The sequence below is a fragment of the Rattus rattus genome, chromosome 15, assembly GCF_011064425.1.
Source record: "Rattus rattus isolate New Zealand chromosome 15, Rrattus_CSIRO_v1, whole genome shotgun sequence".
Taxonomy (NCBI): Eukaryota; Metazoa; Chordata; class Mammalia; order Rodentia; family Muridae; genus Rattus; species Rattus rattus.
Genome location: NC_046168.1, coordinates 65,709,565 through 65,726,252, shown reverse-complemented (window position 1 = coordinate 65,726,252; position 16,688 = coordinate 65,709,565). Strand labels below are relative to the sequence as shown.

General features: G+C 46.8%; 1 protein-coding gene across 1 annotated transcript; it reads right to left on the bottom strand.

Moving 5' to 3' along the window:
* Positions 1 to 1,431: 1,431 nt before the first annotated feature.
* On the bottom strand, positions 1,432 to 9,600 carry LOC116884404 (60S acidic ribosomal protein P1-like). The gene is made up of 2 exons (XM_032885506.1): positions 9,346 to 9,600; positions 1,432 to 1,551 (listed from the first exon to the last, which is right to left on the bottom strand). Exons 1-2 carry the CDS (start codon positions 9,598 to 9,600, stop codon positions 1,432 to 1,434), a joined length of 375 nt encoding a protein of 124 aa, XP_032741397.1.
* Positions 9,601 to 16,688: the final 7,088 nt, after the last annotated feature.

Here is a 16,688-nt window from a genome sequence, read left to right as displayed (position 1 = left end):
AAATTCCCCTGATGTTTGTAATACATACCCAGAGTCCAAAACCCCTGTAGAAACCGATCATGGTACACACCTATAATCCCAGGATTTGAGGTGTAAGTTCAGGGCCAGCCAGGGCCACACAGCAAGCAAGAACCTGCATCAACCCCCACCCTACAACCACCAGAACCCATTGTATCTACATTCTTTCTCAATTTGTTTCCTTTTGGTGTTTTTCAGCAACACATCTATTTCAATATATAAAAACAGGCTCTTTGAGGAGCTGAAAAGTATCCAACTGCACAGATACAATTTGTGGGTCCACATCTTCAGTAGCATTCGATCATCTTGTTTGTTCCCTCCCCCACCTCCACAGACAGGGTTTCTTTGTGCGTCTTTGGCTGACCTGGACTGAACTCACAGAGATCCACTTGCCCCTGCCCACCCCATCCCTCCAAGTACTGGGATTTAAAGTGGTGCATGGACACCACCACCACCACCACCACCACCACCACCCAGCAATAATCCTGTTCTTATCAATATTGCTGTAACACAAGTACTCACTAGATTGTTGTGCTAGCTGGTTTTTGTCAGCTTGACACAAGCCAGGGTCATCTGAGAAGAACTTTAACTGAGAAAACGCCTCTGTCAGATTGACCGGTAGGCAAGCCATTAAATGATTAATGTGGGAGGGGCCAGCTCACTGTGGGTGGTCCCACCTCTGGGCACAAGGTCTAGGGTTGTGTAAGAAAGCAGGCCCGATGCTGAGTGGTTGCCTTTAATCCCAGCACTCTGGAGGCAGAGGCAGGTGAATCACTGTGAGTTCAAGGTCATCCTGGTCTACAGAGCTATTTCCAGGACACAAAGAAATCCTGTCTTAAAAAAAAAAAAGTCCTTGTAGTTTTAGTATATATTTAATTTGCTATTTGTAGTTATGGTAAGTATTTATAGTTATTACTAAACTGCCTTGTGAGGACTTAGTACCAATCCAAGTTTGGGAAGAATTGTTTGGAAAAATATGGCTAGATATTGGAGACACATGTACTAGGTCACAGTTACTGTACTTGAGTTTCAATTTCAAGAAGTGAGTTGAGAGCACAGACGTGGATCATCCACCAGAGCCAAGATTCCGAATGTCTTTCTCCATAGCAACCGTTGGACAGAAGCTCCCAGCACCTCTCCTGATACCATGAGTCTTGTTCTCTCTAGTCATCCTTCTCAGAAAGGAAACAGTGTGTTCTCTCTCTGCTGTGGTTCAGAAGGAAGAGGAAGCCACATTTTAAAGCACTCTGTAGACATCGTCCAGACCAGCAGCGGTATTTTAGAAGTGAACACTCCCAGAGTCAGGCCAAAGGCGAGCAGTTCACAAGGGACCTGGAGAGTTTCTGCCTCTGGAGAGATTTCTCGTTTATTAAGACCAGAGCCAAATAACGGAAACTTTAGGCCCAATTACGTTCACTTGGATGAGAAGAACGGCCAGCCGGAGAGCTTTACTTTGAGGCTGGGCCAGGAGCCGAAGACAATACAACCAAACATTGGCTTAAGAATGGGGTCTTCTACAAAGATGTGGGGTTCCTGGAGCAAAAAATAGGCACCCTTTTGGGAGGTCTTTGTTTTCATATAATGGAAGATTTTACTCTACAACTTTCTGTTCTCTGCTTCTGTTTTAAATCCTAGCTCCCCCTCTGAGACTGACAGAAAAGAAACAAAGATGGGGTTGCACCACAGAGGGAAACAATTCATTCTCCTCCCCTCTCCCTCCCTCCCTCCCTCTCCCTCTCCCTCCCTCCCTCCCTCTCCCTCCTCCCTCCCCCTCCCCTCCCTCCCCCCCTTCCCCCCCCTCTCGTTGTTGTTGTTGTTGTTGTTGTTGTTGTGGGGAGGAATTGGTCCTTTGCTTTGGTTTGAGACATGACTTTGTCCATCTCTTGCTCCCTTGTTGGTGGGAGCTCATCATGGAGCCCACAATTGGCCTCAAACTCACAGCAATCCTCCTGTTTTAACCTCTCAAATACCGAGATTATAGATGTGCACACTGCACTTCACCAGGTTTCCTTCCACATGCTTTCTATGTATGTGTGTACTTTGATTCTTTGTTGTTTGTCTGCATTTTTGTTTTGTTTTGTTGTTTGAGACAAGCTCTCACTACTGTGTATTTCTGGCTGGCCTGGAACTTGCTATGTTGACCAGGCTGACATCAAACTCACAAGAGATCTGAATCTACCTGACTCCGATTCCTGAGTGCTTAAAGGTATGACGACGATGCAGTTTTATAAAAGCTTCCAGGACTTCTTGGGGGGAAATGAACCATTAAAAAAAAAGAAGAAAAAGAAGATAATGTTCATGTAGGGTGAGCCCTCAGAGATTTCTTTATTTCTTGAAGAAATTCGAGCCTCTGTCTTTGAATAATCTATCAGTTGAAGCAAACAAGTCACAAGAGGGAGTCAGACGTGGTCATTTCAGCGCCATGAGCAGCGTGTGTACTCAACGACGGGGAACAGTATAAACCTGGCGTTCACAGTGCTGGCTTACAAGTGCTTCTAGGCTCCGAGGACTCGCAATATCGATCATAGTAGAGTGCTTGCCTATCTTGGAGTCTATCTATACCATCTATACCCCAGCACGAGCATGGAATGGACAAATTCGGAAAATTGGCCCTCTTCTCCATGGGGATCTCAAGGCTCAAGCTGCCCTGCTGTTCAGCAAACCCCTTCATTCACTAAGGATCTCTCTGCCCCACCCCCTTTTCATAATGACTAAGGAAGATTAGAAATGTCACTCAATGGGTAAGGTGCTTCATCCGCATGAGCATGACCTGAGTGACTAGTCACAAGAACCTAGCTGCTAGACTCGAGCAGCTGAGAGTAGTGTGAAGTCAAATCCAGGCTGTCTTAAGATTCCCTCTGCTGTGAAGAGACACCATGACCAAAGCAACTCTTATAAAAGATACTTAATTGGGGCTGGCTTACAGGCTCTGGGGCTCAGTCTATTAATGTCATGGCAGGCCTGGCACTGGAGGAACTGAGAATTCTCCATCTTCATCCACAGGAAGCCAGGAGCAGACTGTCTACCAGGTGGCTAGGAAGAGGGTCTCAAAGCCCACCCCCACAGTGACACACTTCCTCCAATAAGGCCACACCCACTCTGACGAGGCCACACCCACTCCGGCGAGGCCACACCCACTTCCCACGGTACTCTCTTAAAGGTTCTGAGGGTTATCCATACTCTCCCTGGGCTGTGGGTGAAGAAGCCGAACTTCAGATGGGGTCTGGATGCTTCCCGAAGTTGTGTATCTGCAAGCTTGTATAGCTCAGGCCCAGTGCTCAAAGCCGGCCCTCGTAAGGTCACTAAGAAGTCACCGTGCAGATAGGGCTGGCGGTCCGTCTGTGCTGGTTAATAGTGAAGCACTCGTGGTTCTTGGGGTGCCTTGTTGTTACCTCTATGTTAACCATGATTTGGGGAATTTTTTTATTTTGTGAGTTTCTTGGTTTTGTTTTGGGTTTTTTTGATGACAGGATTTCTTCTCTGTGTAGCCCTGGTTGTCCTGGAACTCTGTAGGTCAGGTTGTCCTTGAACTCAGAGGTTTGCCTGCCTCTGCTTGCTGAGCGCTGGCGTGGAGGCTGTGTGCCACCACTGCCGGGCATTAACCGTCACGTTTTCACTTCTGCATCTCGTAGTGTGTTGATAAGGAGCTTCCAGATACGAAACTAAACTTCCCTTCCACAGTAGTGAATTCCTGAAGAATTAGGAATTACAAGGGCGCATCCAGATGGCACACGAGGAAAAGGTAATTTTTTTAAAAAAAATCTTATGTCCTTTGTCCTTTCGCCTGCCTGTATGTATGCTCAAGGGTGTCAGAGAGCTAGTGTCACAGAGCTGCCATGTGGGTGCTGGGGATTAAACCAGGAAGAGCAGCCAGTGTTCTTAACCACTGAGCCACATCTCCAGTCCCTGGTAAAGCTGACTCTTGTCAAGATAAACAACCAGAGTCTGATCCCTGGAGCCTAGAGGGCAGGAGAGAAAACCAAGTCCCAGAAGTTGTCTTCTGACCGCTACCTGTGCTATTTGGCATTTATACACACACACACACACACACACACACACACACACACACACACACAGAGAGATGTTACAAAAATGAATTAGAGCCAGATGGTGGTGGCACACTCCTTTAATCCCAGCACCCAGGAGACAGCGTCAGGTGTGGATCTCTGAGTTCCAGCCTGGTCTACAGCGTGAGCTCCGGGATAGCCAAGGCTACACAGAGCAGCTCTGTCTTGAAAAAACAAATTAAATTAAGAATAACAGCCCTAGGGAGATAGATGTTTCCATCAATAAAATACTACCCACTGCAAAAGCAGGAGGGTCTAAATTTAGAGCCCCAGTGCCCATGTAAAAATGCTGGACATGGTAGCCACCTGTCTGCAGTCCCAGCACTGGTGAGGGAAGGACAGTGGATCCCTCAAGTGCACTGGCCAGCTGAAATGGTGAGTTTGAGGGTCAGCGAAAGACACAGCCCTCACGGGCTACAGAGATGGCTCAGCGGTTAGGCTCACTGACTGCTTTTCTCAAAGGTCCTGAGTTCAATTCCCAGCAACCACATGGTGGCTCACAAGCATCTGTAATGGGATCAGATGCCCTCTTCTGGTGTGTCTGAAGACAGCTACAGTGTACTTAGATATAATAAATAAATAAATCTCTTTAGAAAAGCCAAAAATACAATATATATAGGCTTCGAGAAAATGTGTATGCATGTATGTGCCTGCACGTGTGTGCCTGTATGTGTATGTACATGTGTGTTGTGTGTGTTGTATGTACTTGTTAATATAGATGTGTATGAGTTGCATGCATGTATGTGAGCACAGGTGTGAAGACCCATGGCTGAAATCAACTGTCTTTCCTCCATCTATGGTTTTAAGATTGGCAAAGCTTCCTGGTTTCAAGGACACACACATTTTTTATGCGGGTTCTGGGGATCTGAATTCAGGTCCTCAGGTTCTAGAGCAGACACTTTACCAACTGAGACGTCTTCCCCAGCCCTTGGGTACAGCATTTTAAATGGTCTCCTCCGTATCTACGTGTAAAGCTCAGAAGAACTCGACCACCGGGTTAAGGAGCAAAGGGAACAGCCATGACATAAAGTCACGTGCCAAGCCTTTTATGCCACTTCAGTCACCCGTCAGACGTTGTCTGGAGGATACAGTGAAAAGCCAGTGTTTTTTAAAGGTCTCCTTCAAGTTCTGAGAAGTATCCTAGGCAACCGTTACCATAACCCCCATCAGAGGTCTTATCTGCTGCAGACCGCTGGAAAACGCATAATGCATGGCCCAGCTGTGGGACCTCCAAAATTAGGAATTTTCAAGTCAAGAACAAATGCTGTGGTTTCGTTCTGACAGGTCGGTATTGACGTTGATTCTGGGACCCCACCAAAGGCGTTTCATGGGACAAGCAAGGATTTTCTAGTCAGCAGCTTTCCCTGCTTCCGTTGGGAGAGTGCATAGCTACCGAGATCCATGCTGTGGTTTTAGCTTGGTTTAATCACGTGGGGCCGGCCGCCTGTGTAAACCTCTCGGCTTTGGGACCTAGTCTATGGCTTTATCACAGAGTCACTGAAGTATGCTTCAGTGGGCTTCAAAGTAAGGCTGTCCCCTTTAAGTGGCCCCTATCTCTTTCAGCACAGTGTGCGCCATTCTAAACCCATGGTACAGATTTCTAACTCGAGGGCTGAAGACGTGGCTCTGTTGGTTGAGTGCTTCTCTGGCATACTCAAAACTCTGGGTTCGATCCCCAGCCTTGCATAAACTCGACCTGCAGCACGCACCTGTCTAATTCCAGCTTTCAAGGGAGGAAAAGGTAGACTGATCAGGAGTTCAGAAGTTCAAGGCCATGCCCAGCTACATAGTGATTTCAAGATCAGCTAAGTCACCTGAGACTCTGTTCTATTGTTTTGTTTTACTTGGTTGTTGTTTTGTTTTTACAAAAAAATGAAGGCTGATCAGTGGTGGCATTTACCTTTAATTCCAGCATTCAGGAGGCAGAGGCAGAGGCAGGCATCTCTAGGAGTTCGAGGCCAGCCTGGTCTACAGAGTGAGTTCCAGGACAGCCAAGACTATACAGACTATTCAAACACACCCCCCTGCCAAAATTAATTAATAATTAAAATTAAATATTGTCTGGGTTTGATGATGTGTGCCTTTAACCTCAGCATTTGGGGAGCAGAGGCAGGAGGATTTCTTTGAGTTAGATGTCAGCCTGAACTACATGGTGAATTCCAGGCTAGTCAAGGCTAAATAATGAGACTCTGTGTCTAAGGACTCTTCAGGCACAGTTCCACCCGTTTCCACTCATCCGGGAACCTGGGAACTCTAAAAGCAGGAAACGAATCGTTTATGGTCTGTATATCTGTCTGCGGTGAGTTTGTATGTCTGTAAAGGTGTGCTCACTCATGCATGGATACCAGAAGTCAATGTCAACTGTCTCTAAAGTTCTATCATCATCATCATCATCACCATCATCATCATCATCATCATCATCATCACATTTGTCTATTTGTATATATGTGTGTGTGTTGTGGGTACCTATGTGCCATAGCATGTGTATGGAAGTCAGAAGATAGCTCACGGGAAGTAATCCTGCCTGTCTACTGTGTGGGTCCCAGGTATTGAACTCAGGCCATAAGGTTTGGCAGAAGGCACATTTACTCATTGAGTAAGCAGTAAGCTATTTTCTGGCCTTCTACCTTGTTTTGTTTTTGGTTTTGTTCGTTTGTTCGATTTGTATTTAAGGTTTATTCACTTCATGCTGGGCAGTGGTGGAGCACGCCTTTAATCCCAGCACTTGGAGGCAGAGGTAGATCTCTGTGAGTTTGAAGTCAGCCTGGTCTACAGATCAAGTTCTAGAACAGCCAAAGCTACCCAGAGAAACCCTGTCTCAATAAATAAATAAATAAATAAATAAATAAATAAATAAATAAATAAATAAATAAAAACAAAAAGGTTTTATTTTATTTTATGTGCATATGCATTTGCCTGAATGTCTGTTGCACATGTGTGCCTGGTTTCCATGGAGCCCCTAAGAGAGTGTCCATCACCTGGAACTGAATTCTGGACTGTGAGCTCAACCAGGGTCCTCTGAAAGGACAGCAGGAGTGATTGACTGCTGAGACCTCCCTCTAGCCCCGCCCACCTTGGTTCTGAGTTTCTCCTGAAGCTGTGGCTCACACTGTGGCAGGCTGGGCTGGCCACTGCCATCTCTGTAATACAGAAGGCGCTGGGGTTACGTGTGCTAGCATGCCTGGTGTGTTGGGGACTATGTCTTCACGCCTGCTCAGCAGACAGTTAACCCACCGAGCCGTGTCTGCAGCTCCGAGCTGTTCTTTAAAGAGCTAAGGATATGGCTTGGCTGTAGAGTACCTGCCTCCCATATACGAGACCCTGAGTTTGAGCCCCAGCACTGAAAAAAAAAAGATTTTTAATATAAAGCTGTACCTATTCATGTTTTTTCCCCTCAGTCACCATCCTGGGTGATTAATGGACCCACGGAAGTCCAGACCCAGTTCCCAGCAATGTTTGCCTTTCTCGTCTTCCCTAAGCAATAAAAATTTTAATGGTACACATAGCCACCCAGAATGGACATGATTTCTGGCTGTCCTTGTCGAGCAAGCGTGGCCAATGGACTAAATTAGAACCAGCAGGACAGATGGATGGGAAATCTCTGTGGCTCACAACCCTTCACTTTGTTCTTTTTCTTTGTTTTGCTGTTGGTCCGTTCCCTCCCCTGCACTGTCCCTTCCCTGCACCCTTACCATTGGAATCTGACGTCACCGGAAGGACTGATGCCTGAACGTTTTCCAAAGCAGATTGCTACTGTTCAATTTGTCTGTCTTAGGGGTTGGGGATTTAGCTCAGTGGTAGAGCATTTGCCTAGGAAGCGCAAGGCCCTGGGTTCGGTCCCCAGCTCTGGAAAAAAAAGAACAAAAGAACCAAAAAAAAAAAAAAAAAAAAAAATTTGTCTGTCTTGCTAAGTATCTGTTATTTGGGGTTTTCTTTCACTTGAGGCCAAGCGAAATCGTTACTAATTCAGTTACTAATTCAGTGGCGAATGGTGTAAGCGAAGGGACCGGAGGAGGTGGCCCTTGGTGACAAAATTAGTAGTGGCAAGGCTTAACCGAGACTTCGTCGTACGGGCAATGACTTCTGCTAATGGGCTGTTATCTTAAAGTGCATGATTTTAATAATTTCAGATCATTTCCTCTTCAGATCCTCATGGTAACTACCCAAGTCAGAGAGATGAAGTAGTGCCTTGAGACCTCCAAACTGAAGCCCTACCTGCTCTGCCCTGTTGGCCTGAGGGCCTGTTTTTGTGTTTATTTTTTTACTATCTTGCCCCAACACCTGGCTCATGAGCCAAGGACAGGCACAGCAGACAATACAGATTTTATCGGTTTTATTTCAAAAGCTTTTTGCAACTATAATTTTCTCTTACATAACATATATGAACATGCAGGCAAAAGACCGATACATATACAGATATGCATGCACATGCACAGGGATATGAGTATGCATATATGCATGTTTGCGTGTGCATTAGAAGGTGTCCAATTCCCTGGAAGGGACAGTTAAGAGCCTCCATGTGAGCACAAAGAACTGAACTTGAGCCCTCTGGAAGAGCCTGGAGTACACCTAACGAGTCACCTCCCCAGCCTTGATTCTAATTTCTTTACAAGGACAATGATGTCAAAGTTTAGAAAGAGTCCGAGTGATGTCCCTCCACAATTCATGTCTTGAAACTCTCTTCCTTAATAACTGTGGAGAGAAGGCCTTCTGAAGTCATCGAGGTTAAATGAGAACGTCAAAGTGGCACCAGCATCCTTACAAGGACAGAGAGACACCGGGGTTACACATAGAGGGGAGCATGGAGAAGCCCGGGCTGTCTACACTGACCTAGGGCTTCAAGTTTCCAGAGCTGTAATGACATAAAGTTCTGTTCCTTAGGCATTTATTGTGTTAGACACAGTTTGGGTAATTCTACCCAAGACTTAATCCTGACCTCTCCCCTGCTAACACTAGGATCTCAGCCCCAGCAACCACCCTGCTTCCTTGTGGAGTCTGCTGGGATCCTACAGGACAAGTGCCAGGCTTGAACTGGTTTTGAATTATAGAAAACACCAAACATATACAAAATCCTAAGGCACACGCTACTGTACCTTCATGTACCCTTCACCCAGCTTTATCAGCGATGAACTCCAGGTAACACGCCCCCTCCCTGCTTCCCTTTATCCCCAACATTATACCCCCACCCCCACCCACCACCTGTTCAGCTCTTTATTGGATATGTTAACAAAAGCAGTTTAGTCAGAAAGACCAAGCTCACCTCATCTTCCGACTCCTCAGATTCTTCCTTCTTTGTTTCTACTTTCTTCTCAGCTGGGGCAGCAGCAGTGTGGATGGGGCTCCCAATGTTGACAATAGTCAGAGCCTTTGCAAACAAGCCAGGCCAGAAAGGTTCAACACTGACACCAGCTGCTTTAATGAGGGCATTGATCTTATCCTCCCTGACAGTCACCTCGTCATCGTTGAGCAGGATGAGGGCGGAGTAGATGCAGGCGAGCTCGGAGACGGACGCCATGTTGTGGACTCTCGGCACGGTGCTAGTTGTCCGATGAAGTGAGGGCCTCACCCCAACGCGGCCTTAGCTTCCTCGGAAGAACCGAGCACCTTGGCGGCAACTGAGGAAAGGGCCCCAACATTATTTTAAAGCCAAAACTCAGACATCCATCCGATGGTTCCATCGGCAAACACTTGGGCGCGAGTCTCTAAAATACAAGGGATGCTATCAATCTTTGTTTACTTCCGAGTTGGTTGGGTTTTTGTCAACTTGACACAAGCAAGAGTCATCTGGAAAGAGGGAATATCAGTGAAGGGACTGTCTCTATCGGGTTGGCCAGGAGGCAACCCCGCGGGATGTTATCTTGATTGATGGTTGATTCGGAAAAGCCCAGTCGACTGTGGGAGGCACCAGCACGAGGCAGGTGGTCCAGGGTGCTATGAGAAAGCAGGCTGAGCAAGTGTAAGCAGCACCCCTCCAGCTTTCTGCTTTAGGTCTTGCCTCTAGGTTCCTACCTTGAGTCCCTCCCCGGGACTTCCTTTCCTCATGGAGAGTGTGACCTGAGAGTTGTAAGCTGAAACAAATCCTTTCTAATCCTAAATTGGTTTTGATCAGTGTTTATCACTGCGACAAAGAGGCCTAACCAGGACAGTTTGCTTCTTTGGGTTGCTATTGCCTGTGAGCTGGGTGAGAACCTGGCTTTAGGCCCTTCCTCTTGTCTTCAAGAGGGGCTGGGTTCAAGGAAGCTGCTCGACTAGAGAGCCCAGCACTCATGAGGGTCATTGCTTGGTTTAGTGTTCTGTAGTTACTGGGTTTAGCATCTTAACATTGGAACATGGTAAGGGCTTTGCATTTTCATGTTGGTTTTTCTTTTAATTATATTTTTATTTTTGTTTTGTGTATGTGCGTGGTGGGGGTGGGGGTGGGGGATACATGCCACAGCATGCATGTAGAAGTCAGGAGACACCTTGTGAGAACCTATTCTCTCTCTCAACCATGTGGGTCTCAGGAACTTAGTCAAGCCCGTTAACCTGCCGAGCCTGAGCCACCTCTCCAGTTCTTTATTTCCATCCTGCCCTGGAACTTAAAAAAGTATGTCTGGTTCTGGCTGCAGCTACCAATGCAGTAAACAGGTAACAATTAAGGAGAATGCTGTGCCAGGCTCTCTCTGCAAAGAAATTAGCACACTCTAGGACTTTAACCTGAACTGCTCCTCCTCTCGGCAGTCCCCGGCCCAGGGGCGACACCATCATCCTTCCAAATGGGTCGATCTAAACACGAGAGTCAGACTGGGGATGTCGCTCAGCACATGAGCGTACGTGCCTTGCATGCATGGAAGCCTGGGTCCTTCTATCCCAGCACCATGTGAACAGCTGCAATCATGCCCACCTGAAATCCCAGCTTTAGGGAGGTAGAGTCAGGGGAATCTGAAGTTCAAGACCAACTTCTGCCTGCTACTCAGTTAGTTCAGGGCCAGCCTGGGATACAGTAGATTCAAAATGAATGATTTAATATATAAAACCTGGGGGGCTGGAGAGACGGCTCAGCGGTTAAGAGTACTGGCTGCTCTTCCAGAGGTCCTGAGTTCAATTCCCAGCAACCACGTGGTGGCTCACAACCATCTGTAATGGGATCTGATGCCCTCTTCTGGTGAGTCTGAGGACAGTAACAGTGTACTCACATATATGAAATTAATTAATAAATCTTAATGCACACACATAAAATAAAATAAAAAACTGGTCTCTTTTTGTTTCCTCCCTCCCCTTCAGTCTCTGCCACAACCCCACCATGCAAGTGACCGCCACATCCTGCCAACTTCTGTATAAGAACAGGGAAGGGGAGCTGGTTTTGAGCGGTCTTTGCAGGGCAAGCTTTCTTTTTGGGGTGTGGCTTCGTTTTGGATTCCCCCAGGTACTGGTGGCTTATTTGGGAGGTGACTGCAGGAAGCTCTGTGAGTGAATGAGGAAGTAGGACAGGGGAGCGTGACAGAGACTCCAGCGTAGGCTCCTGATGGGTTTATTCCTTTATACAACCTGGGGGGAGGGGTCAGCCTGAAGAGTGCCTCCTGAGAGACCATAGAGGACTCACAGAGAATTGTCCCCTGGAAGGAGAGGAAGCTAGAGGATGTATCCACCCATTCCTGCGTCCTGTTGTTTGGGTTATCGGGGGTTTGGCTGGGTGGTGTTACGGACTCACAACTATTAAGTGCACATCCTACCACTGGGATACCCCACCAGTTAGTTCCCTGGAGCCTGTGTACTCGTGTTGGTCCAGGGTGCTTACCTCTGCCGCTTTACCATCTGCGTGCATGGGTAGGGAAGCATAGATCTGCGGCCAAGGAAGGGTTAGGAGGCAAAAGGCCTGAGACCAGAAGCCATAGTGGGGCTGGTGCAGTAGCTCAGTGGGTAGAGTTAATTGCCCATCACTCATCAAGCCCTGGATTTGACTCCTGGATCCCATAAACTGGATGTAGTGGTGTCGGTATGATGCCAGCATTTGTAAAATGGAGGCAAGGGGATTATCCTTGGCTACCTAGCAAATTAGAGGCTAGCTCTGGCTCCGTGAGACCCTATCTCCAAAGCCCAAATCAAAGCAGAACAAAGGAAGGTGTTGGGCACAGGGGAAATGTCCCTCAGCTCCTGAGGGCTGAAGAGCTATGAGAGGTCCAGCACATTCTACAGAAGCATGGATGTCGAATATCAGACGGCCCACTCTCTCCCCCTTTCTGACGATTTAAAGGCGTCACTGCTTCTGTTTCCTCACTGCCAGCGTCCCAGGCAGAGCCAGCAGGCCTCCTCCATTTGGTTCTTTCCTCTTTAACCACATTTGCCTCTTGTCAGCCCCCGACGGCGGGATGGAGGTGGCAAGGACGTTTCCGTTCTTTCTTTTGACAATGTTTTGACGACAGTAAGGTGGACGTTTGGACGTCCACGGGGAGATTTTCCTTTGGAACTGGTGACTATTTCCCTATCTAGAAAAGGGCCTGTTGTGTTTATGCCCAGGAAATTCCTTCACTTGTCAAAAACACCCTTGAGGTTTTGGTGGGACAATCCGGAGTAAACAGCAACGCTCTTTACTCCTTTGTCTGGGCCATGTCGGTATCCACTTCCTTTGGTAAGAGTGGGTCTTAAGTTTTATTAAATTTACTCACATTCAAAGCACACTCTCACTGCTGACAGGTATATGCTACATTTACCAGAAAGTAGGAACACAGGGGTTTCTGTGGGGTTTCTTTAAGTAGTAGTTCTGTGGTCAGTTTGGTTGGGAGACAATGTACCATTCTGCTTCTCTTTTCTGTATTTGTTTATTCACTGAGACAGGGTCTGTCTATTATGTAGCTCTGGCTGACCAGGCTGGCCCAAAGCTCACAGAGATTCACATGCCTCTCTGATCCTGGGTTCTTGGATTGAAAGCATGTTTCTGACTTTAAATTTTTCTCAGTATATCTATTTGTTGTTGTATTTATTTGTATTTGTGCCCCCGTAGTGGGGACAGGGGATATATCCGAGGACATCTTTGGAGAACCATTGTCTCTTACTCTGTGGGTTCATTCGGGTCAGTGTAAAGGCCAAGCCAAGGTTTTGTTTGTTATGCAGTGACAGGGACTGAATCTGGGGTCTCAAGGAAGAAGGAAGGGCTTTCACACAGACACATCTTTCTCTCTGCATGTAGGTACATGTGGAGGCCAGAAGAGGGCAGCAGATCCCCGGAAGCTGGAGTTCCGGAGGCTCGTGAGCTGTCTATGTAGGCGCTGGGAACCAAACTCTGGTCTTCTTCCAGAGCAGCTGATACTCTGATCGCCAAGCCATCTCTCTGGCCCTGTGCATCTTCTCCCCCTCCCCACCCTCCCTGGAGCTGAGGACCGAAACCAGGGCCTTGCACTTGCTAGGCAAGCGCTCTACCACGGAGCTAAATCCCCAACCCGCCTGTGCTTCTTTTTTGGTTGAAATCTCTAAGAGTTTTTTCAGACAGCAGAGCAGCAGTGACACTGGAATAGAGACATAAAGCTTCAAGGCAGGCACTACTACCGAGTTCAGAAAACACCCACAGGGCCTAAGCTACCATTCCTGTCCTCTGCGAGTGTGGCTCAGACCTGAGGTCATTCATGCCGGTTTTGACTAAGCTGAAACGTATTGGGTTTACTTTACAGTCGCTGTGGAGAGTCGGGTAGGTTGTGTGCACGCACAGAGAATTCGCACTTTCATCTGACGGCTTTCTAATGAGCAATATAAATGTCACCTCACAACAAGAAATTGAACGCATCTCATTTCTGGGATGTTGCTGAATTTTTTGCCTGGTTAAATTCAATTTTCAGCTGTATAACTCAGGACACTACTAAGAGACCCATCTTCTACGACGTATTGGGCAAGACAGGCGTGTAAAATATTCGACCATGCATTTAAATTTTTTATTGTATTTATTCATTTATTTCCTCCCCGGGGTGTGTGTGTGTGTGTGTGTGTGTGTGTGTGTGTGTGTGTAGGTCAGAAGACAGCCTGAGGAAACCAGTTCTCTCCTCCTCCATGTGAATTCTGGGGATCAAATTCAGCTCTCAGAACTTGGCAACAGATGCCTTTACACACTGAGCCATCTCACTGGCCTCTTCAAACGTTTTACAGTTGTGTGTCTGGGGGATCCAATGAGCACACGGAGAGACATCAGTTCCAGAGTTTCAAAGACAGTTGCACACCAGACAACACAACCCATTCCAGTGTCGGGAACAGCTGCAGCGGCAGACACCTATGTAACACCTACTCGGCTACCTCGGCTAATGAGTCAGATCCAGGACCGATTTGACAACGATCCCACTAACCAAGTTTCCAATTCGATTCTCTCAGAGATGCGGCTGACCCTCCGACAGCTCAGAACCCTGAGAAGTGAATGGAAACTTCAGGACGTTTCTAGGAAAGTTCTTCATTTCCTGACGAAAGGGGACAACTGTCACTCCATACTCTCCTCTTTGTGATGTCTCATTGCCTGCTCACTAGTGTGCATTACACTGTGGCTGACCTGACGTGAGAAATTGAGAGGGACTAGAATTACCTAACCCTGTAAATATTCCAGACACCGTCATAGACTTTAATGTCACCTGCTTTAAAATAGCTCCAGGCATTGTTGCAAGAGGTTCACCAGAGGCTCAGCCACACGGGCAGGGCTTCTGTGTTTCCGAGGGACTGCAAACCTCTGAACTGGTCTAGTGGGCCTCCTGAACCCCTTTTGAACCAGACCCTGTCATCTAAGACAGGAAGAACAGGCAAACACATAGGGTTAAAAGAGAAAAAAAATTTTTTTTCTCTAGGGTTTTTAAGCCAAATCCTGAGGTTAAGACTTGTTAGAGGGGCCCACCTGCTCTCCCTTTAAGTAGATAAAAGACTCCATCCACTATTACCCCTCCTACTCCCCCCACCCCAAACCCTATAATTAAAAAGGCTCTTTTCAGGCGGGGATACAATTCAAGCACCATCATTATGAAAACCCTGCCTGGTTTCTGTGGTTACTGACAACCCCCTTTGTGTAGCTCTCATTAAATCAAACCAAGGATTCCTGATTTGGGGGTGTGTGTGCGTGATAATTTCCAGGAAGAAAAAAGCTCTGTTGATCGAAGAAATAATGTTGCAAATACAGGTATGACACCACTTTGGATTAGAAAGTAATATTATTTCTCTTCCTGGAGCGGCTAGCAAATCAACCATGAGAAATGGATAATGGTTTTTGTCACCATGCCCTTTCTCTGTCCCGGCCATATTCTCTGTCACCATTGAAAGGGAGACACATGGCTTTCTCTGAAAAGCTATTTTTTTTTTTTTTTTTTTTGTCAGACCTTTAACGGAGACAAATGGAACTCTATTTTCATCCTATACATCTTGGGTTGTTAGGAATAATCTACTTCCCATAGATAGAGAAAATGATTCTTAGTCAAGTCATAACCAATAGCAGGTTTTCCTTAAACCTTGGAAAGTAAAATGTGGCCGGTAAATGGGGTCCAGAAGGTAAAGGCTCTTAACTGGATGAGCTGAATCCTAGCCCTGGTACTCACACGGTGGAGGGAGAGAACTGTCCTCCAGTTGTGCACTGTACACACACACACACACACACACACACACACACACACACACAGAGGGAGAGGGTGAGAGAGGGGGGGAGGGAGGGAGAGAAAGAAAGAGAGAGAGATGTATTAATGCACACACTTGCACAAAATAAAATGTAATGTGAACTTTTAAATTGACATAACAGTGAGATTAATCTTGGGCTAGCCGCTAGGATATTTTCCCCATCTTAAATTTTGCTATTTCTAAATTCCTTGTGTTGTTTTCTTGTCTCTGAGACTAAGCACCCGGCAGAAGAGCTTAAGCGAGGAACAGTTTATTTCGGCTCATGGTTCAGGAGAAGCAGTCTGCTCTGTCTCAGGAAGGGAGCGAGGCGCTGGGACTGTGCCACCCTTTGGCAGCAGAGCTCAGGGAACAGATTGTTTATGTATTGGTGGTACAGACAGGATACAGAAAGCTCAAACTGAAACTGCAGTCAGATACTTTAACGGATGAGACCTGCCCCCTGGGCGATCTAGGTAGGTCCAGTGTTCCCCAGTTTCCATGACCATCCAAAGCGCTACCGCCAGCTTGGGACCATCTTGTGAAGTATGTGCCACATTCAAACAAAAAGCTAGGGGTGCTGGTGGCACACACTTTTAATCCCAGCACTTGGGAGACAGGGGCTGTTGGATCTTTGTGAGTTCGAGGCCAGCCTGGTCCACAAAGTAGCCAGGGCTACACAGAGTAATCCTCTTACAAACAAACAAACAAACAAACAAACAAACCAACAAGAACAAACAAAAAGCTAGACCTGACATGGTGGTGTATGCCTTTAAACACAGCACTCTGGGGTAGAAGCCAGAGGATCTCTGTGAGTTCACGGCCATCCTGTTTTGCCCATTGAGCTTCCAGACAGCCTGGACTACATAGAGAGACTGTCTCAAAACACCAAACCAAACCAACAACCAACAACCAAAAAAACAAAAACAAAACAAAACAACAACAAACCCCATAAAAGTCCCTGTACAAAGTCTTCTCTTTTCCCCTTATTTAGTTAACTAGAAGATATAATGGCTTCTG